The sequence below is a fragment of the Paramisgurnus dabryanus genome, chromosome 2, assembly GCF_030506205.2.
Source record: "Paramisgurnus dabryanus chromosome 2, PD_genome_1.1, whole genome shotgun sequence".
NCBI classification, from domain to species: Eukaryota; Metazoa; Chordata; class Actinopteri; order Cypriniformes; family Cobitidae; genus Paramisgurnus; species Paramisgurnus dabryanus.
Genome location: NC_133338.1, coordinates 4,750,575 through 4,771,048, shown reverse-complemented (window position 1 = coordinate 4,771,048; position 20,474 = coordinate 4,750,575). Strand labels below are relative to the sequence as shown.

The following is a 20,474-nucleotide window of genomic DNA, read 5'->3' as shown; positions in this document are numbered from 1 at the left end:
GTTAGGGCTGCAACTAACGATTATTTTAATAATCGATTAATCTGTCTATTATTTTCGATTAATCGATGAATCGGATAAAAACCAAAAAAACAGAAAAGCATTCATTTCCAACCCCTTGTTCAAAACAGAAATAATCTTTAGAAATTACACAAACATGTTGCTCCTTGAACACTGAGCTGTTACAATAATAATAAAAAAAAAAAAAAATGGACTAACACAAAAAAATACACATGTATGCTTTACATCTGCCAAATATATAGACTTTTTTATGATTGATTTCCCATCAAGAGAGGCTTCATCAAAAAAGCCTCTCTTGATGGGATCAAAAAAATAGTATACGAGTATACTCTCAGAAATAAAGGTACAAAAGTTGTCACTGGACAGTACCCTTTCAAAAAGGTACACCTTTGTACCCAAAAACTGCATATTAGTACTTCAAAAGTACATATTGGCAGTTCAAAGATACATATTTGTACCTAAATGGTAAATATTAGGACCTTTTATAAAGGGTACTGCCCCAGTGACAGCTTTGTACCTTATATTTGACTTTATGTGTTTTCTCTGATCGGATCTCTTTGTTAAAACTGTTCCATTTACAAAAAAGGCAGCACTTACTGTATGTTGTACTGTATGTTGGGCCGGGCACGAGAGTGCAGTGCAGAGAAGCAGGAGAGTGACGGTGCGATGATTTAACATACAGGTCCATGACGGGAAAAAGCGTTCAAACAACTCTCTCTCTCAAAGTTTTATTTCTTTGTTTAATATCGTTGGAGTTTGTCATTGGAGTTTTTTATTGGTTCTAGAAACTTTTTTTTACCTGCTGTCGTCGCTCCATAAAGCATAAGCGTGTCATCTTTGTTTGTTTACCTCTTTGCCGGCTAACTTCCAGGTGACGCGCTTATGTTTGGGAGGAGTAAACACTGACATGTGGTTTTCCTCTACCTTCGCAGTTTTTTAATCTCCGCCCTGTCCATGAGGTGGCGAACTCTGCAAGCAACAGTGCACGAGAGGGCCGAGTGTGTGCGCTTAACTGAAGTTTTTCTCTTTTTTTATAATTAAACGTCTCTGCGTCAAGCGACACAACGAATCGATTATGAAATTCGTTGCCAACTCTTTTAGTAATCGATTTTTATCGATTTAATCGATTCGTTGTTGCATCCCTAGCAGGTGTTATTGTTTGTTGGGGATTTGGCAACCACAACAAACACAAACATATTACAAGTTCCTAAATAGCGGGGAAACTCAGATAATGACTGACCTTATCGAAGTATTTACAAAGAAGTGCTCGAGTTTCTGAGCCAGACAGGTAGGTGAGCTTTGCCATCAGGTTCATCTCCCACTGCGTAAGCATACTTCCTGATGCCCGCAGCTGCCTCTGTCTCTGGGTGATCGCTTCGTTTTTGTACTCTATAGCTGCATCCAAAGCCTCGATTGCTTCGTCCAACTGGAAGAGAGTTCGTTCTTCCTGATGATATACAGAAGAAAATACAGATTTAGTAGAGGTAGCCTACTCAACTACTCAACTTAGTCATGAGATCGATTACCACAGAATCGAGATGGTAGTAAAAAAATAAAGCTTTTGAATGCAAAGCAAGTTGCTTGGGGTGAAAGCATCTGGCAAATCGCTAGCAAGTTTATAATAACACCAAAGCTCATGTGTGTCTTTCAATGATTTAATTTTTTATCAATGAACTATAATAAATACTTTTAATCCTAGCTCTTGCTGGAAAAATGTGCAGAAAAAGTCTATAATAAAAAAACATTGCAAAGTTTGTGTCGAAGTGTAACTACATATAGCTGTTGAGGCTGTTGTCACTCTGCTTCTTTTACGTGGCATAACAGCTTCCAACTTGTAATTACGAGTTTGACGAAGATGTGAGTGGTAACAGGTCAGGATGTCGTGTTTATGTTAATAGTGTCACGCTGCAGATGCATCATTACTACAAATGCAAGAATGCCACATTTTACTGCATGTAAACAAAATTTGAATAAAGCGTTCTCGCTCCTGTGTTCACATTGTGTCAGAATTACAGTAATTATGACAACTTGGGAGATTTCATTCTGAGCCACCCCGCTCCTTCGTATATTTAGGGGCTGTTTACACTTGGTATTAAGATGTGTTTTCATCGATCGGATCACAAGTGGATGAGAGAGATACATTACGTTTACACCTGGTATTTAAATCCGTCTCTTTTGTCCACTTTCGACCACTTCTGTCCTGAATACTGTGAGGGGGTGGTCCGTGAGACGGTGGGCGAGTCTCTCTGCTGTCATTCAAACGCGAGCGGGAGTAATTATGAGTTTATATGGACGCAAACTAATATTATGTCGAAGTCCGCTGCTTGTTTAGCAAGTATACATGCTGCACAGAGTTTTGTACGTTTATTTGTTGGAGCTTTCTCTGAATTTTCAGCGCAATTGATGAAATAGGATCGTGCAACTTTCACACGCTTTTAAAACGAAACTACGGAGAACACCCGCAGTAGTTTTATCAATAAAAGGCTAAAAATAGCGCTGTTCACCGTATGTTCACGCCAGAAGTCAAAAAAGACGTAAAACTTGTGTTAAATACCTCAGATTAGATAAATGGGCGGAGAGAAGGCGGTCGCGTGTGGCTGTTCGAACACATTCAACCACATTATGCGTTCCGCAACTCCAAAGCGATCCGATTGAAAGTGGTTTCGACTACCTCTGAATGTGGTTGAAAGTGGTTGAAAGTGTACGAGCTCAAAACGTTTTGAACACCGTTTACACCTGGCATTAACGTCGTCCACTTATGATCCGATCGACGAAAACGCATGTTAATGCCAAGTGTAAACAGCCTCTTAGACAGTGTTTGTTACAACGGCAAAGCTCATAGTTCCAAAATTAATCAATGTGTGGCTTTAGTTATGTCCTTATCACATTTTTTGTGTTACAATCAGTGTCATTACATTCTGAGGATTGGCCAAAATCAATACTTGGATTTTTCTAGTGCTAGATGCACACCTTAACTCTTTCCCCGCCATTGACGAGTTAACTAGTCAATTAAATGATACATTTAATTAAATTAAATTAAATTTTTATTCTGTATATGCGTTTTTATGTTTTTTTGTTCTCTAATTTTGACAACCGAAGGGAACAAGACAGGGCTACATAACAGTACATACAGTCGGCATATGGTTATCTTTTTTTGAACTCTTTCCCCCGCCAAGAAAACGCTTCCCTGCCAATGATGAGTTTTTTTCAGGAATCCATATCTCTGCTATTATCCACTAGGTGGCGCTCTTACCCAACGTATAAAACAGTGAAGCATCCACTGATCCAAAAACAGTCAAAACTCTGTGTATGTTATGATCATTGTTCTGAATCTGACAAAGGTCTTTTACAAAAATGCAATTATTTCAGCTTTTAGCTCAAAATTCTGTATTTTTGAAAAAACCTACCTATATCTGAAAAGTGATAAAAAGAGAATAAATGAAGATACAGATAGGATGAAACGTTTGAAACAGGGCCTGTTCTTTCATTTGATATATTGTATGTTTATATATTTAAAGAAGAACAATTTCTGTAAGGCATTAAACTTTTTTGAAAATCATAAAAAAGCTGCCCCTGGCTAGCAACTTTTTTAAAACAGGCGAGCGGGAAAAGAGTTTAAGTTTGTAAAAGACAAGACAGATGAAAAAGTGAAAAGCATTAAATGAACCTGCCGTTAATGCAATTTTTATTTAAAAACATCTTCGAAAAGCAATATTTATTTTCAAATAATTATTGCAGATTGAATATTCAAATACACGATTAGTTATATCTAATCCTGATCTATTTAAAAATGGCTTGATCGCCCCGATCAATTTATGAGAGAATTTTCATTTTTGGGTGAATTATTGCTTAAAACTCTAAATATTTCAGTAACTGTATATGCAACATTTCAATATTTTGAAGCGCACAAACAAACATTGCCATGTAATCTGCCCTTCTCTAAAATAAGTGCCTAAATGCACCCAATGCTGATCTCTGTAATCCTCTTAACATCAATGTGATTTCTACCTCAGGAGACAGCAGGTTGCCCTGTCTCAGTTTATCGTCCAGCTCCACCTTCTGTTTGAGGAGCAGCTCCTTCTCTTGCCTGAGGTTAGAGATCTCCTGTCTGATCTGCTGGGAGTCTTGAGCGCTGCTGCTCCTCAGGAGACCGTTCCTCTCGATGAGCTCCCGCTCCAAAGATTCGATTCGGTTCGACAGGGTCACCAGATCTTTACTGAGAGCCTGCAGAGCAACAAAATCACAAGGTTATCAAACGAAATGGGTGTAAGTCATGGCAGAACAGCAAAGTGAGAAAGTTAATCCAGACCTGACTCGATCGAAGCTTTTTGGATTCCAGTCCACTGCGTTCCATCAGCAAGGCCTCCTTTTTGGCTAAGATCTCCTCTCGCTTGGTCAGCTCTCCTTCCAAGTCCTCTAGACCTCGCCGTTGATCCAGAACCTTCTCCATTTCTTCATCAAGCCAGCGTTTCTGTTCCTCTATCTTCTGCTCGATGACATATGAATATTTTTACATTTTAACAAAACACACTTTTCAATATCTGAAATGGCCATAAATGGTCATGAAGAAATTATAACAACATTCTTTCATACATCTGTCAGTGTATAAAACACCAATATTATTAAAGTAAACAGAGATCTATAAACAGGCATATCTGCAGGGCAATAGCACTTTTGTCTGAAAACCTACCTGCTGTTCCTCTAATGAAATAACAGAGCCGTTACTTCCGCTCCTCCTCTGCCTCTGGAATGCAGCGATTTCCTCCGTCTTTATCCTCAGGATCTTCTGCTGCTGTTCGTTCTTGATCTCCAGCTCCTGTTGAAAGATAAAGAGATGGGCTGACAAAAATCTACTACTGTAAAACGAAAAATAAATAGGTGTAACTGAGAAACTAAAGTCGCATTATAGGAATACTCCACTTTCAAAAAGAAACATCCAGTTAATTTACTACTATTTAACCCCATGTCAACCAACACGTTTATGTCTTTATTTTCTTAAATAAAATTAAATATTTGTAGGAAAACAATCCAGGATTTTTCTACATATAGTAGACTTTAGTGGACCTCAACAGTTTACGGTTTCAATGCAGCTTCAAAGAGCTTTAGCAGTTAGTGGTGTTGATGTCAGATACAAATGAAAATAAATGTAGCAGTGGGCCAAATTGGTTGCGAGGCAACCGTTTTGGAATCCATTCAGCTGATCTCCAGGTCTGGTGGTACACTTTTAGCATAGCTTAGCATAATCTATTGAATCTGATTAGACCATTAGCATCGCGCTCAAAGATAACCAAAGTGTTTACATTTTTTAAACTTGACTCTTCTGTAGTTACATCGTGTACGAAGATCGATGTAAGAGGGCGCAATGATATTATGTAATGCCCGAAAATAGTCCCCTGGTATTGAAAGTTACCAATGGGACTACTTTTGGGTACTGTTTAATTTCATTGTGCCTCCTGAGGCCATGTTACATCAGCAAAGTCCTTGATTATTGCGCCAGAATGAAAGTATAGTTCCTAGCCATATCTGCCTAAAATTTTTTTTAAAAATGTAAAAAAATATTGAAACTCTTTGGTTATTTTTTAGCACAATGTTAATGGTCTAATCAGATTCAATTGATTATGCGAAGTTATGCTAAAAGTGATCGCGCCAGACCCGGTGATCAGCTGAATGGATTCCAAAATGGTAAAAATCTAATGTTTAACTCTAGAGGAACTGGAAAATGAGCATTTTCAAAAAAAAAAATGGAGTGTTCCTTTAACCCTTTACCTGTCATTGACAAGTTATCTCGTCAATTAAGAAAAAACTGTGTCTCTGAAGAATTTTCATGTTAATCTGCAATAACCACGTTTATCCATTTACCCAATTTATGAAAAAACTGAAGCCAAAACATTATTTACTAATTTTAAACTATGTATGTTTTGATAATCCTTCTGAATCTGATCTCTAACAAAACTCTTTCACAAAAATGCAATTATTTCAGCTTTTTGCTAAAAAATGTGTATTTTTAAAGAAATAACCCATATTTAAGAGTTAAAAGCAGAGAAAAAAAATATAGATAGGTTGAAAGTTTTTTTCCTGTTTTGTTTGTTTGTTTGAAAGCAGAGGGTCTGTTGTTTCATTTGATATATTTGTATGTTTATATATTCTTAAAAGAAAATTTTCCCGGAAGGCATTTTGTGAAACTTTTGTGAAAATCACAAAAAAGCTGGCGGGCAACTTTAAAAAAAATGTCTGCCGGCAGTTTTTATTTATTTAGACTCTTTCTCCATTAATATAAACACAACATTGAGTCGGCTCACCTTGACTCTGTGTTTTCCCTTTTGCATCTCACTTTCCAGTCGTCTCTTTTGCTGGCTCTCCTCTCGCAGACGTCGCTGTAGCAGGTCCTGTTGCTGTCTCATATTCTGCACGTTCCTCTCCAGTTCCTGCACGCGCCTCTCGCTCTGCGCAGACAGACAGGCGAGTTGAGCGGTGTCCCGCTGCTTCTGCTTTAACACCTGAAATAAAACACAAAAACGTTTAGAAAGGAAGAATCATGCATGGTTTCTGTCGAGAGAAGAATTTTAAAGAGATAGTTCACCCAAAAATGAAAATTCTGTCATCATTTTCTCATCCTCATGTTGTTCTGTATGAATTTCCTTTCTTTGACACAAAAGAAGATATTTTGATAAATGATGGTAAGCACACAGCTGATTGTAACCATTGACTTCCATAGTAGGAAAAACAAATATGATGGAATTCAATGGGTACCATCAACTGTGAGCTTACCATCATTTATCAAAATATATATTTTTTGTGTCGAAGAAAGGAAATTGGTGAGCTCACTATGGGGCATATCCCACAACACTAACTTGTACAAAACACCTGTACAGATAAGAATGTGACAACCTTACAGAAATACAGAAATGTTCTACATTTCCATAATGATGCCTCAGAGGAAGCCGAAGCTGTCAGACACAGACCTGAACTTTGCTCTGTGCGGCTGCGATCTTTCTCCTGCACTCCTGGGCTTTGGAGCGGTCAGCGGCGTCACGGCTTCCATGGACCTCCAGGTCTTGCAGCTGCTTCTGGGCCTCGGTGAGCTCGGCACGAGCCTGTTCTGCCTCAGCCTCCAGCTCTGAGATCTTACGACTGTACTGCTTGTTCATAGCCTGAGCATCTTTACCTAAAGAGAGAGAGAGATAGAGAGAGAATAATTAAATACAATAGCAGTGTTTTTAAAGAGCCCCTATTTCATTGCTAAAAACAATGTTATTTTGTGTATTTGGTATCATACAATGGGTTCCTTTTGCATATCGTTAACATGTACTTATACACACTTACGACACCAAAGGAAACGTAAAAATGTGAATCGAACCATGTTACATGTTAAACAGTTGTTTAGTAAATCTAGACCTTACAGGGATCGAATCATGCGGCCTAATTTCTCAATGGTGTGCCTTAAAAAATATTTGGTCGCACTAGTGCTCTACAACTCTGTCTCTGAGTCTGAAAGTCTCCCTTTGGTTCAACAACAAGCATACATTAGGTCCATGCCGTGGTATAACCCAATCAGAAATAGTGAAGGGCGGACCCCTTCCTTTGATTGGCCGTGATCCAGATATTCCTGTACGCGTGTGTGCGTTTAAAAATATGGGTGGCGTGTTGCAGTCAAAAGCGCCAAGAGAGACGAGTGGCCCGTCTGATACACACAGTGGATGTAGCCGCAGATGTCAAGCCCCGGGTCCGGCATTAGGTAATGAACCACATACAATAGAGTCCGAGCATAATTCTTATTAAGAAAAACGTCTTGAACGTAAACCCAAAGTACAGCAATGTTACATTAAATAAAAGTTGATTATTTTATTATTATTACTCACGAATTTCTATTCGGGGTTTTAATCCCACATTTCTTTGTATCAAACGCCTTTCTTTTTAGAAAGAAGCTTAAGGTTACCCATAAAGAAGCTTTACCAGTCGAAATTATTCCTAAAACATCTCTCATATCTCCAGAGCATGTTAACAGCACGTGTAACATTAACGTTATACAGAAGAGCTAGTAACGTGTTAGATCAGCCCACCATTAATATATGACAAATAAAGCGATTTATAATAAAACTTACTTTAACACATCAAAAGTCGAGTACTTTAAACAACCGTGCGTGATCTGGTGTGTCTTCTGATCACAAAATGAGATAGAAAACTATTATACAGAACCATTTAATGCTCGATTAGCATAGCATTATAAATATACAGTATTGTTATAAAATACCCGACATAATGTGAACACAGGTAAACCATATGTCATCTCAATCATGTTTAATGTCTCCATGCTTTAAAACATCACAACATCTTAATTTGCCTGTTATTGAATAAAGTGGCGAACTCCGAGACTGTGTCACGAGCGCCCTCTAGCTTCACGTATGAATAAAACAGACAAACACAGTGTGAATGTCTGTAGCCATTGCAGTGTATGGAATAAATATGGATTAAATATTACTCATCCCTGCAGATATTTTAAGTAAATATTTAAAATGGAATAGATATTTCTTTAAATATGCACACTTTGTATGAAAAAGCCCAAATGAACATTGAGTTGTTGAGTGCTTTCATGACAACCATGCAGGAGGATTTTTCGCAATGACAGCGACTGAGGGTCATACTTAAAAATTAAATACAAATTCATAACTCCTGACAAAAATGAAGACATTACTGTCACTATAGGATTTTCTGAATACTGAATCTTAAGTCTTAACGATTTTTAACGCTGTATAGTTTTTTTAGGTAAGTATATTTAAACTAACAGTAACTTTGAATTCATGTAAATAAAGAACTCTTTAGGATGCCAGTGTCCTCATGCAGGTTAACAGGGTCGGGTGCTTGTAAAACTGCGGGGTTAAATGTGATCCGTTCAAAAATTTAGGTGCACCTAACTTTTGTTCTGGTGCACCTAAGAAAAAAAGTTAGGCACACCAGTGCAACCAGTAAAAAAGTTTAGTCTCGAGTCCTGCCTTAATATCTGACTTAAAGCATATTGGCCTATCGAGCTGTGGTGTTGCAGCATGCAGGATTAATTTAGTTTTTATCAGAATTAAAATTCTGAAATAGGATTTTCCAGATCCTGTTTTACACCTTTTTAACAACAGTTTTTAATAAATCAATAAACGTGATGATGAAAACAAAATACATACCAAAACACCCAATGGACTGACCTGTTTTGACCAGCTCTTTAATAAGCTCCTCTTTCATACGAATAGTTATGGATAGTTCTCTGATCTTCTGCTGGGCTTGAAGAAGCCCTCGCTCTGAGTAAAGATCACCTCCAAAACCTCTCACGCTCTCCAATGTCGAGCTCTCACCAACGCTGCTGTTAGCTGAAACAGAATCAAAGGTAACGTTTACAGCATCCATCACATTCTTCGAAAATAGACAGCAGAGACGCATTACCAGTTATATCTTTGACCACCTGTGATCGGATTTCTAACTTTGCTGCAGGCTAGCCGACTGTGCCACTTATATAATTATTATATTACAGACTGATAAACAGGTGGTCCCTCACAAATATCAAGGACACATCAGGACAAATTTGCGATTTAGATTCCATTCACACCTGTATTTATCTCAGTCGCTTAAGTCTCCAAATGACCGAACAAGACGGGCCTACTTGTGCCCTTACTAAAAGCACAACTACTCCCGACTCCCAAAAGATGTTTAACTCACATGTACGTCTAGTGTACTGCACACCCGGAGGATGACCGAGCCCAAGCATTTGAGACAGTGGTGCCCTGACCCCAGAAGAAGATCCTTGAAGTACTAGAGCATCTTTCTTTGACCAGTTTACATTGTTGGATCTGTCAAGAATCATCACAGTACCAAATATTTTAGACATTTCTTTTCAACAACAATGCTGGATAAATATTTTAATGGTCACCCGTACTTCGGTTTGTCTCTGCTGCCTTTAATGGGACCATCTTCACCGTCTCGACTCACTACTTTCCCGGAGGTGTCAAAGTGATCGTTTTCGAACCCGGTCTGCCACTGGGCGTGGTCTAAAAATGAGTTGTTGTCAATTGACCCACCTATTCCAACCTAAAAGCAATTCACACAATAACAACAAATTCACAAACTGTGATCATATTCTGCTTAAAAATCAAATGTGGAGTCAACACAGAATTACATGATAAGCGTTTTAAAGGGTTTGTTGAATCTTAACAGCTCAGCCCCGGTGGCGGCAGGTGAATTGCACCTTTAATTAAAGCTGACGCCCGTTTGAGGATGCTGTGAGATGAATCAAAACCTATCATTTACCTGTCTGTTGAGGCTTCTGCTTACATCTGAGTCGAAGGGAGGAGTCAGACGATCCGATGTGTCTGATGTTTGCAGGAAAGAGTTGATGGGAGCAGTGTGAGGTCTCTGACTTAAGTTCATCAGTCCTGCTCCACCAGGCTGGGCTAACAGACTGTAAAGTTCGGATATCAGATCCTGCTGCTCCTGTAGCTTATCACTCTAGAAACGAGACAATGATATCCCCTTATAACCTCCTGAATGTACAAAAGATTCCCCTAAATCCTGTTATAACGCTTGTATGCTGACACTTTTGCAACAAGCCACACTGTGTGTTATGTGGAAGTGTAATATTTATTACAAGAGGTTTTGAAGGTTATGCCAAATGGATGCAAATTTCGGTAAAATTAAGCTGCCTCTAAGCAGGCGTCATCTAGTTTGGACCGCATGCTGGTTTGTAGTTACTGTCCAAATTGTTGTAGAAAGACTCCAAACTGGTTTATTATCTTGCAGACTTGTTTTTTGTAGGAATGTGGGAATCGTGAAGTAACAGGGTTGTGTGCAAACGGCTAAATATTGCGGTTTGGAAGCACTTTTTTTACCATGATTAAATATCAATATTTTAGTCAAAATGTGACGCACCTCACAGGGGTCACTGCTAGCCGTTGAACGTACATAGGTTGTACACTCATTATTGCGCAAAATTAGGGGATTGGACAAATGTTGAACTTGAAATTGTCCCCTATAAATTCGGACACCACTACAAATGGCTACCCCCTCAAATTGTGCACTATTTAAGGCAGCAGTTCCCTAACTAGGGGGGACGAGATGGTGCCGGGGGGATAGTTTTATGGTATTCTATAAAATGGGGGGCACGAAGAGATGCACCATACACAAGGGGGGTGCACACCGAAAGTTTGAGAACCACTGATTTAAAGGGCCGGTGAATTTGTCGATTTTATTGTTTTATACTGTTGTCTGAGGTCTAATTATGATGTTCACGTGGTTTTTACATTCAAAAACATCAAAAACAATAAGTAATAGGATTTTTTGTGTCACATGGATTAGTGGCTCTCTGGAGAAAAGCTTCGTTTGAAGGGGCGGGCCGCATTGAAGATCTGGACGTAAACACCCACTGCTATGATTGGACCGCTTCATTCCTCGTCATTACATGAGGGGAAATGTTATAAAAACATTAATGTGTGAAAATAGCAGCCAAACACATATATGTTTGAGCCACAAAAGATTCTGGGTGCTAAAGATGATACACATAAATGACAATACGTATAGTAAAGTAGAAACAAAACTTTAAACTCGACGTGACTAAAGTACCGTATACAACACAGTCAGCGCGCATCAGATTATAAACTGCGGCTGATAAGCTCTTATCAATAACTTTGCATATTTCTATTGTGCTTGTGAGGTTGCTCTTAGATACACGTAACGTTACATACCACAGTTATATGATAAAAAAGCTTTGTTGAGTGTTTGACCGTTCAAACGCAACTTGCCTAAATTACCGTATACAACACAGTAAGCGGGCATCAGAATCTAAATTGCAGCTGATAAGTCCTTCCTTATCACTACCTTTGCATATTTCTACCGTTAAATTACAATCGTATTGTTAAAAGTGTTGCACCTTTATTAATCGTTTAATGTTTTTAGTAAATTATGTTACAACAGGACATATCAAGCGATCTCTTCTAACAAAGCAATAGTGAAACGCAGTAACTTCAATAAAGTAAAATGTCTTACTTGCTGTGTCATTTTCGTCAGATCCAATATAAGTGGTGCTTTTAATCACAGTCTCTCTGCAAATCCAGCATCGACTTGCTTCTTTACAAGTGAATCCGCACAGTACACAAGGTAATCAAACACTCCCCACGCGAAATGGAACTCTTCAAAAACAACCTTTATCCACGCATTCCTAATGTTATTTTCCGAGCCTCCGAATTAAAGTATTCAGCTTCTGTGTTGTTCCCACGCGGTTCTTCCACAACCCAAGACTTCGTAACCATGGTTACTCTATCATAATAGATCACCGCGTCAAAATAAAAGTCTATCAGAAAAAATTTATTTAAAAGTCATTTTGGTTACATTTGGCAATCTTTAAAGACATGTTAAATGATTGTTGAGACACATGTGTGTCACGCGAAGCTGTGGGCAGGGCTACAAAAGTGGTCATTGTATTTGGCTATGGGGAGGTGCTTCAATTCTACTTTGACGTCATATTTCTCCGAATTCCACACTTGGTTGTAAAACTGCCTTGGTGCCAAAAACTGTTATATTTCAGTAGCACGGACGTTTTCAGTTCTGAAACTTACAGGATGTTCATTTAACTATGATGACCTCTTATATATCAAAGTATCAAGTTAAAATTCACCGCTCCTTTAAGGGTATAGGGAGCTATTTCGGACACAACCAAAAACTGTTATGTGAGACACTTTTGTGAAATGTATTCATATATTTACTCTAGGGATGCAGCGATTAACCCATTTTACTATTAACCAAGCTTTAAAATGTCATGGTTAACTAATTGTAAAGGCTCCATTACACCACGTGTTTCTGTTTTACCCACACACACACAAACCAGATCCACAAACCACCGAGAGGCACTTGAATCATGATGCACACTGGTTGGCACACTGTATGACAAAGCTCTGCGAGAACGTTTCACACGAATGTGCTCATGACGCGTCTCTTGGTTGTTTGTGAATCTGGTTTGTGTCTGTGTGAAACAGAGGCCCAGCTTGTCAGTGAACTACGGCTTTGTGTAGTAAATGCTGTAGAGATGTGCATGATATTGCATGCAAATTATCGCACATCCCTACCCGGGCATGGTCTGGTGGTCTGACTCACTGCAGTTAATTGTGATTAATTATTATTTTTATAACGCGTTATTGATTCATGAATAAATGGCATGAGTTTACACATTAACACTGCCAACCCTAATATTTATATTAGATTTTTGTGTAATATTAAGAAACACCTGTTAATATGACGCTATTATCCGTTTTGAGATGTTCTTATTTTTACAAAAACTTCAAACAGACCAAAATAAAATACATATTTTCTCAGTCCAAATGTAAAATTACATTTTTTCCCTTATTTAAAAACAAGAATTGTAGAAAAAAAACCACACAAACAAATACAAAATAATTTAACAATTTTTAAATTTTTTACATAAAAGTAAAATTAATGAATCCATAATAATCGTAATTATCGTACAATCGTGCTAATTCACCAGGCTATAATTGTACCAAAATCTATAATCGTTTTGCGTGTTGCAACGTTCGTCTGTTATACAACTTACTTTGCATAAATGAGCAGACACCGATTAGCTTCTTGCTCTACGTTTATTTAAAATTAACAGCAAAGACAACTAGCAGTGAATGCACTTTCACCGCTATCCCCGAACAACCCCCACCCACCCTTCTTTAGACGAATCTACCTATACCCCTTCGTTTAAAACAAATTACCAGGGGTGCGACGAGATCTCACAAGATTAAATGTGTTTCGCGAGATTACATGTGTCTCGCGAGATTTCTTGTGGAGGTGAAATGCTGTCCGTTTCTCAAATAAAAGACTGCATCCTTTGGAGGTCGCATACAGCATTTACTTCATCACTGTATTATTAAAAACTTTTAACAATTATAAAGTTTACTAATTATTTAGTTAATCGCAAATTGTTGTAATATGCTCACGACTTGCAAATGTAATGCTCAGTTAATGATCTGAAATAAACCTTGATGACGTATGCAACCTGCATATGCGACCTCCGGAGGATGCAGCTTTCTGTCTGACCCTTTTACGATGCATGCATTATATTCTGAAACTTAGGTTTCCAATAATGTTCGTTTGGGAGCTCGTGTGAAGTCTGAGACGCGTTGTGTGTTTGTCTGTTAATCAGTGTCAGATGTGAAGTCTCAGCAGATTAAACCCTCACACATAGTTTACATGATTTAATGTCTGCATGTTCTTGCTCAAAATATGACAGTGGCTGTATCATTTCTATTGTAAAGAAATGGACATATATTAAATATTAATATGGATTTAAACACTGTTTGGCTAAAAATAAGCGTTTCTCTCCGTCTAAAGTGAAAGTGAAGACAGCGTCTGCGAGACGAGTCCTCTATCGGCCCCCGCGGGCATTTGTTATAATACATACATAAAGCTTTTTATTTATAGGCCACAAATGTAATGTGTTTGTTATTGTTGTTTAATGTAACTTGGTTTTAATACTTTATTTGAACCAATTATTATTGCATCTTCGTTATTATGTAATTTTAAATGCTACTGCTTACTTGGGTCTATTTTTATTACCCTAAAATAACAAATTACTTCATTATCAGTTAGCAAAATAATTGTTAAGGCCAGTCCTTGATTAGTTAAAACATTTAAAAATAATGTGATTTCAGTTTCTTATTCATTTCTTTTATCATTGAGGGTTTCTTAAAAAGTGTAAAAAATATTGTCTCGTCTCGTTCTCGTGAACCCAATCTCGTGTTTCGTCTCGTCTCGTGGATTAAGTGTCTCGTCACACCCCTACAAATGACCCTTCGCAGGGAGCTTGATTGACAGGTGATCTGAGCAATCATACTTTTTCGCCATCAAAAGCAGTCAGGAGAGTTGGTAGAATAACATGGGGTATTTGAACTTGAAAAGCGGAGTGTACTGACGCCTTTTTTGCAGTTAAAACAACATTCCTTCTTATGGTCATTCATGTTTATTTGATACTAAAAATTTACTAGAAGGAAGGGATTGTTTGAAAGGTGAGACTTTGTTTAATATGATTAACATTAAAAGTAACCTGGTGTGCCCTGTCTGTCTGTGCGTTGTCAGAGTCCTCTCTGCTCCGCGATGAACATGTGGGGTGTGAGAGCGGCGTACCTTTTTGCCGTAACTAAGGGGGTCGGATCTTTGCGAACGGTCAACTGACCTATTATATATTCTCCATGTTCATGAGTCATCAGCACATCTCACTTATGCTGTTTTCCAAATAATCAAGTACAGTTGGAAATGACGTAGACCATTAATAACACAGACTGTTAACAATTTTTTAAATCAGTATTTTAAAAAAAAATTTATAACACGGTTTTAGCGGTTATAGAGTTCTAATGACGGTGTTCAACTATAACCGTCGGTCTCACGGTTATATAATCACAGTCACACCATTACAACCACCCACTTTGCAATAGCATTAATTTTGCCAACGCTCTTATGCGAACGCATCAAGTATAAATCAGGCTTATCTAGACTCTGTTACCTTACCTTGTTTTATCTTAGGAGTACAGTTTTACAGCACGTATTTGATCAATACAACATAAACCAGTTCCTGTAGCTCAGTGTTTCTCAATTATAGTCCTTATGCCCCCAGAAAGATCTAGATGATGTCTCACAGTACAAAAAACACCTATTTTAACTAATCATCTCTTTCCAATAAAAGATTTGCTCGACTTCACGTGGCGTAATGGAGAACGATCAAGCATGTGACATCACAGTACCTGAAGCGCAATATGAAAGCATACAAAATCATACAATTCCCAGGGAAAACTGATAAAAATATATATCTTGTTTGTAATGTAAAATCACACCATACAGCTTGCTTTTGATCGAGCCCTCACTAACCTGCTGTTTGTACTGCTCCATGGCATCTTCCAATGCAGCTAAGAAGTCTGTGTTTTCTGGTTCTAGTTGTTGAATCCGGGCCAGTAATTGGGAAATGCCGTTTTCTTCGTCTCCGCTCCAGTCTTCTTTCACATGCTCCTTTAGTATGCATAAATCCCACTGCCATGATAATTATGAAGAGAATCAGACATGCCAAAATTCGCACTTAAGAAATTATGATTAGAGAAGAAGAACTTTCTTTTTAGCTTAAAACACTATCTCTTATCCAAGCTTAATAAAAAACATCTTTTGTAAGCTTATACCCCTTAATGAAAATCACGGACGGCAACATTAGTTCAACCTATGATGGGAGTTTAGGGTGTGACTTCCCATTTGTCCATCCAATGGCAGACACGTGGAGCGTTTTGAAAACAGGCATATTTGTGATTCAAACGTTGCATGCTTTAATATTTAAAAATGAACTTCCCGCAACATACCTGGTTATTCAACTCAGCCCGTCCCTTTTTCAGCGCTGTACTGTCCTCAGTAGAGCTGCTCTCAATGCCACTGTCCAGACCCGATGCCGATGTCAGTCCGCTCCGTTCCTCCTCCACGGCACAAAGCCACTCCTTCACCCGCAACAGCTGACCTGCGTTCAGTGTTCCCTCCCCCTGCAGCTCTGTCAAAAGCCTGTAGGCCGAATCCGTGCATGTCCTATAGTGGGCGCTCTCAGCCTGCAACTTCCTTGCATCCATTTCAAAGTGCCGATGTCTTTTTTCGGGGTCGGAACGAGCAATAATGCGGGTTTCGGAGCGCTGGCGGTTTTCGAGGGCACGTCTTAAAGCTTTAATTTGGAGTTCGAGGCCCTCGACGCGGTCCGGCTCACCCCGGCAGTTGACGGTCGCCCGGTTTTGGATGTTGCGGGCCCGCTTGGCGTAGTTGAGTGTGTTCAGGCTCTCATCGAAGTCTGAGGAGGAGGGGCTTATGCATGCAATCATGAGTGTCTTGGCATTGCCTCCGAGTGAGTCCTTTAAGATCCTAACAACAACAACAACAACATGAGACTCAAGACGTAGCGAAAGACTGACACACTTTGGGCTTAGATATAAGCAACAATAATAGCCTTAACAACCACCTCTAAAGCTGGGCGTACACGGTGCGAATTCTGACGGTCGGAACGTCGTGAGCTCTCGCACACGACACGAGTGAGTTTATACGAAAATAATTCGGACGCAGTCACACACGACAAGATTTTACTGTACGACTTGACGAGTTCTGACGTAGACATTTTCACACCTGTGAGGATGAAGTAGGCTACCTTTCGTTGTGGCAGAATGTACAAAAAATAAAACAAAAAGAATAGGGTAAAGATATTGGCTTAGTATATAAAACAGCCTGGAATTTCTGTTCTTTAGAATTTCTATTCATGCATTCCGAAATTGCAATATAGGTCTGCTGTGGCGGTGAAGGAATTTCTCTGGCAGTGATTGTTCGTGCTAGCGCATATGCGGTTTTACCGTCTTAATATATCATGTTTTAGTGCCAAGTAAATATCTATATTGCTATTATTAATGTTACATATATTGTTGCTTTTTTATAAATATGACCGTTCAAAAAACACATTCAGTGGGCCTATTTATTTATTTGTAAATGCAGAATGAGGAGCAATGAGGTAAAACGCAAGCTAACGTTACACGTCTTTCCCTTTATAATTAAATTATTAAGACAACACATCTATAGCCAAATATTAATTTGTAAAACGAAAATAATTTAATTTAATATAAGCACACTGTCTAGGCTTGTTATGTGCAAATGTTCGGTCAATGCTGTGTCTTGAAGTAAAAGTGAGACCGCAGCATTTATGCTCCTGTAACTGCACAAAATAAATGCCATACAGAAGGCATTGCATATTAATATAGGGCATTTTCACAGTAGGCCTATGTAAATTAATACATAGCAATACAAATATAGTATGAAAACAAATTAATCATTATTTAAATAAAGTTTCAGAGATAGCCTACATTTTTAGTCATTTAAATGTTCTCATCATTTCAAAACAAGCTAAGGCTATATAACTTACACTGGGCTATATGTTTCTTTGGTCGAAAATATGTAAAAAAAAAAAAATATATGTGTGTAAAAATACCGAACAAGCTCACTTGTTAAAGCAGAAGCTCCATAATAAGATGGGAAACATCGTCTCCGCATATATGATCATCATGTTTATGTACTCTCTCAATAAATGCATATCATAGCCTATTAAACATGGACATTCCGTTGCTTTTTTCTGTCGCGACAGCCCTTTTAATATCCAATCATTTATAAAACTACAGCAACTTTGGCACAGCTTGGATTACACAAAAATTGCGACATTCTTTGTACATCCTGTACTGTTTAAACCAGTGGTCTCTGCACGGAGTCTAATAATTTTTATATTTATGTATTACATAATTTAGTTGGCTTATTTTATGTTTACATTGTAAATAATGATAAAACATATTAACAAGTAAAGAAAAATCAACAAGTAAAACAAAAAAGTTTTAATATCAAAAAGCCTCGTTTAATGCATTGTGGTAGCACTTATCAGAACAGCGGTATAGCCTAAAACAACTACACTCTCTCCTGTTTCCACACACATCCAAAGCTGTGACCCGACATCACAAAAACACGTATGACAAGTTTTTTCAGGCAAATAAGCTGATCAAGAGGTCGTCACTGAAAGGACCTGTCATATTTGTCATGATGTCCGGTAACCGGAGTGTGTGTGTGCGCGAAACATAGCCAGCTATAGAGTATCAATATTTGAGGTAGCAGTGCTACATTTGTCTTTCTTCTTCTGCTTTTTGTACATTCTGATTGGTCAAATTCAAGTGCTTTGCCAGATCGTCTCGTACACCCGCACCAACACTACGAATTTATACCGACAGCTCCCGAACTTTTTTGACATGTTTAAAAATTATCGGGAGGTCGTAAGGTGCTCGTAACCTGCTCGGCTCGGCTCGTAATTCCTCTCACACGGTGCGAGCCGCGACCATACGCGCATTAACGATTTGCTCCCGAGGAAAAAAATCGCATGCGAGCCCCTACGACAGCAAAAATCGCACCGTGTACGCCCGCCTTAAATTGCATTAGTACTAAGACTTGTTATAAACCTTAATAAAAAAATGTAGTAGTATTATCCGTACCTGGTGATTTTGGAATCTCTGTATGGGATATGGGTGCCTTTTCTTTTGGGGTCTCCGAGAGCCCCAATTACATTTCCGAGAGCGAGCAGCCCGCTGTTGATCTGAATGCTCTCCTTTAGCCGCTCACCGGTGTTGCCGGTTTTGAGGATGCGCTCTGATCCAGCCAAGTCCACAAAATGAAACTTGGAAGAGAGGATCTGAACGTTTCCCCCTGCCCCCCGAGAGGATCCACGCCTCTGGTCCATCAACACTGTGAAAATGGTGTGGGATCGACTGGAATGGGGGTTCATCTGAGTGGCCCCTGTGTGGCGGGCCGTCATTCCGGACTCTAAGAGACTCAGAACCTCATCGAGCCCCTCCACTTCACATTCCTTCACACCGCACAGCACTGTGGGAAAACACAAAAGACTTCGTGAACAAGCTCTTATTAGTGAATAACTCTCTTTCTTTCGGAAATGTGCTTGTTGCATACTGGAACAGGGATGCTTTATATATTTTTGTTATGTTAATCAATACTCTTTTGTGAATGTTTATCCAGACATTCTCAAATAAACACCAGTCAGTAATGATGTTGTTTAAAGTCTCATTAACCTTAAGTCCATGTAACGTATTAACAGTTCTTGGCTTTAGTCACGACTTGCGGATCAGGGAACGAATCAAATGTTATTTCAGATGCAAATGAGTTCAAATGAAAAACCCTTTAAGTGCATCTGACATGTTTCCTTGTAAATTAACTTTTTTTATTCAGTCTCTTATGTTTAGGTTCAGTTATTTCACTTAAATAGCAATGAAAAGGTTATTTGTCAGTAATTGAAATTGCCTTATTTTTCACAAACGTCATTTTTGTCTTTTGATGCAAAACCCTCTAAGTGCTTAGAAGCTTTTCCAATCCCACCCTCTCTCTTTCAGCCACTTATCACTGTACTTTCTGAATAAAGGTAAAAGGCTTAAAAAAAATTGGTCAATATCATAATATATTCAGTAAACTGGGTAAAAAACTTGCAGCTCATGCCATTGTTGTGAAAAAGGGACATGACGTTTAACAGATTTTGCCAACAAACAGGTATTTTTAAATGGCCTGTGGCTGGGATTAAGCAGATTTGAGAAACTATTTGATGAATGTATAATACATGCCAAAGGCATTCAGTCAATAGTATCATCTAATTTTTGACAATAGTGGTATTTAGTAGGGCTGCTTGATTATGAGAAAATTGTAATCCTGACTAATTTGGGAACAACCGTAATCCCAACTATTTTAGGAACAACCGTAATCCCGATTATTTTTCAGACATCCGTAATCCAGATAATTTTTTGGGAGAATAACTGTAATCCCGGTCATTTTTTTTACAATCGTAATCCCGATTATTTTTGGAACAATAGTAAGCCAGTTTATTTTGAAAA

At 38.5% G+C, this 20,474-nt stretch overlaps 1 protein-coding gene across 1 annotated transcript in view; it reads right to left on the bottom strand.

Moving 5' to 3' along the window:
• kif7 (kinesin family member 7) overlaps positions 1–20,474 on the bottom strand; it is a 59,232-nt gene that overhangs the window by 12,867 nt on the left and 25,891 nt on the right. Inside the window, exons 4-16 of the mRNA XM_065294220.2 lie at positions 19,074–19,461; positions 16,386–16,926; positions 15,910–16,068; positions 10,306–10,503; positions 9,935–10,086; positions 9,718–9,848; positions 9,210–9,371; positions 6,981–7,183; positions 6,318–6,515; positions 4,709–4,834; positions 4,328–4,504; positions 4,027–4,242; positions 1,259–1,465 (exon numbers count right to left, since the gene is read on the bottom strand). Coding sequence (XP_065150292.1) covers positions 1,259–1,465; positions 4,027–4,242; positions 4,328–4,504; positions 4,709–4,834; positions 6,318–6,515; positions 6,981–7,183; positions 9,210–9,371; positions 9,718–9,848; positions 9,935–10,086; positions 10,306–10,503; positions 15,910–16,068; positions 16,386–16,926; positions 19,074–19,461 — 2,858 coding nt within the window. The remainder of the gene's footprint in view (positions 1–1,258; positions 1,466–4,026; positions 4,243–4,327; positions 4,505–4,708; positions 4,835–6,317; positions 6,516–6,980; positions 7,184–9,209; positions 9,372–9,717; positions 9,849–9,934; positions 10,087–10,305; positions 10,504–15,909; positions 16,069–16,385; positions 16,927–19,073; positions 19,462–20,474) is intronic.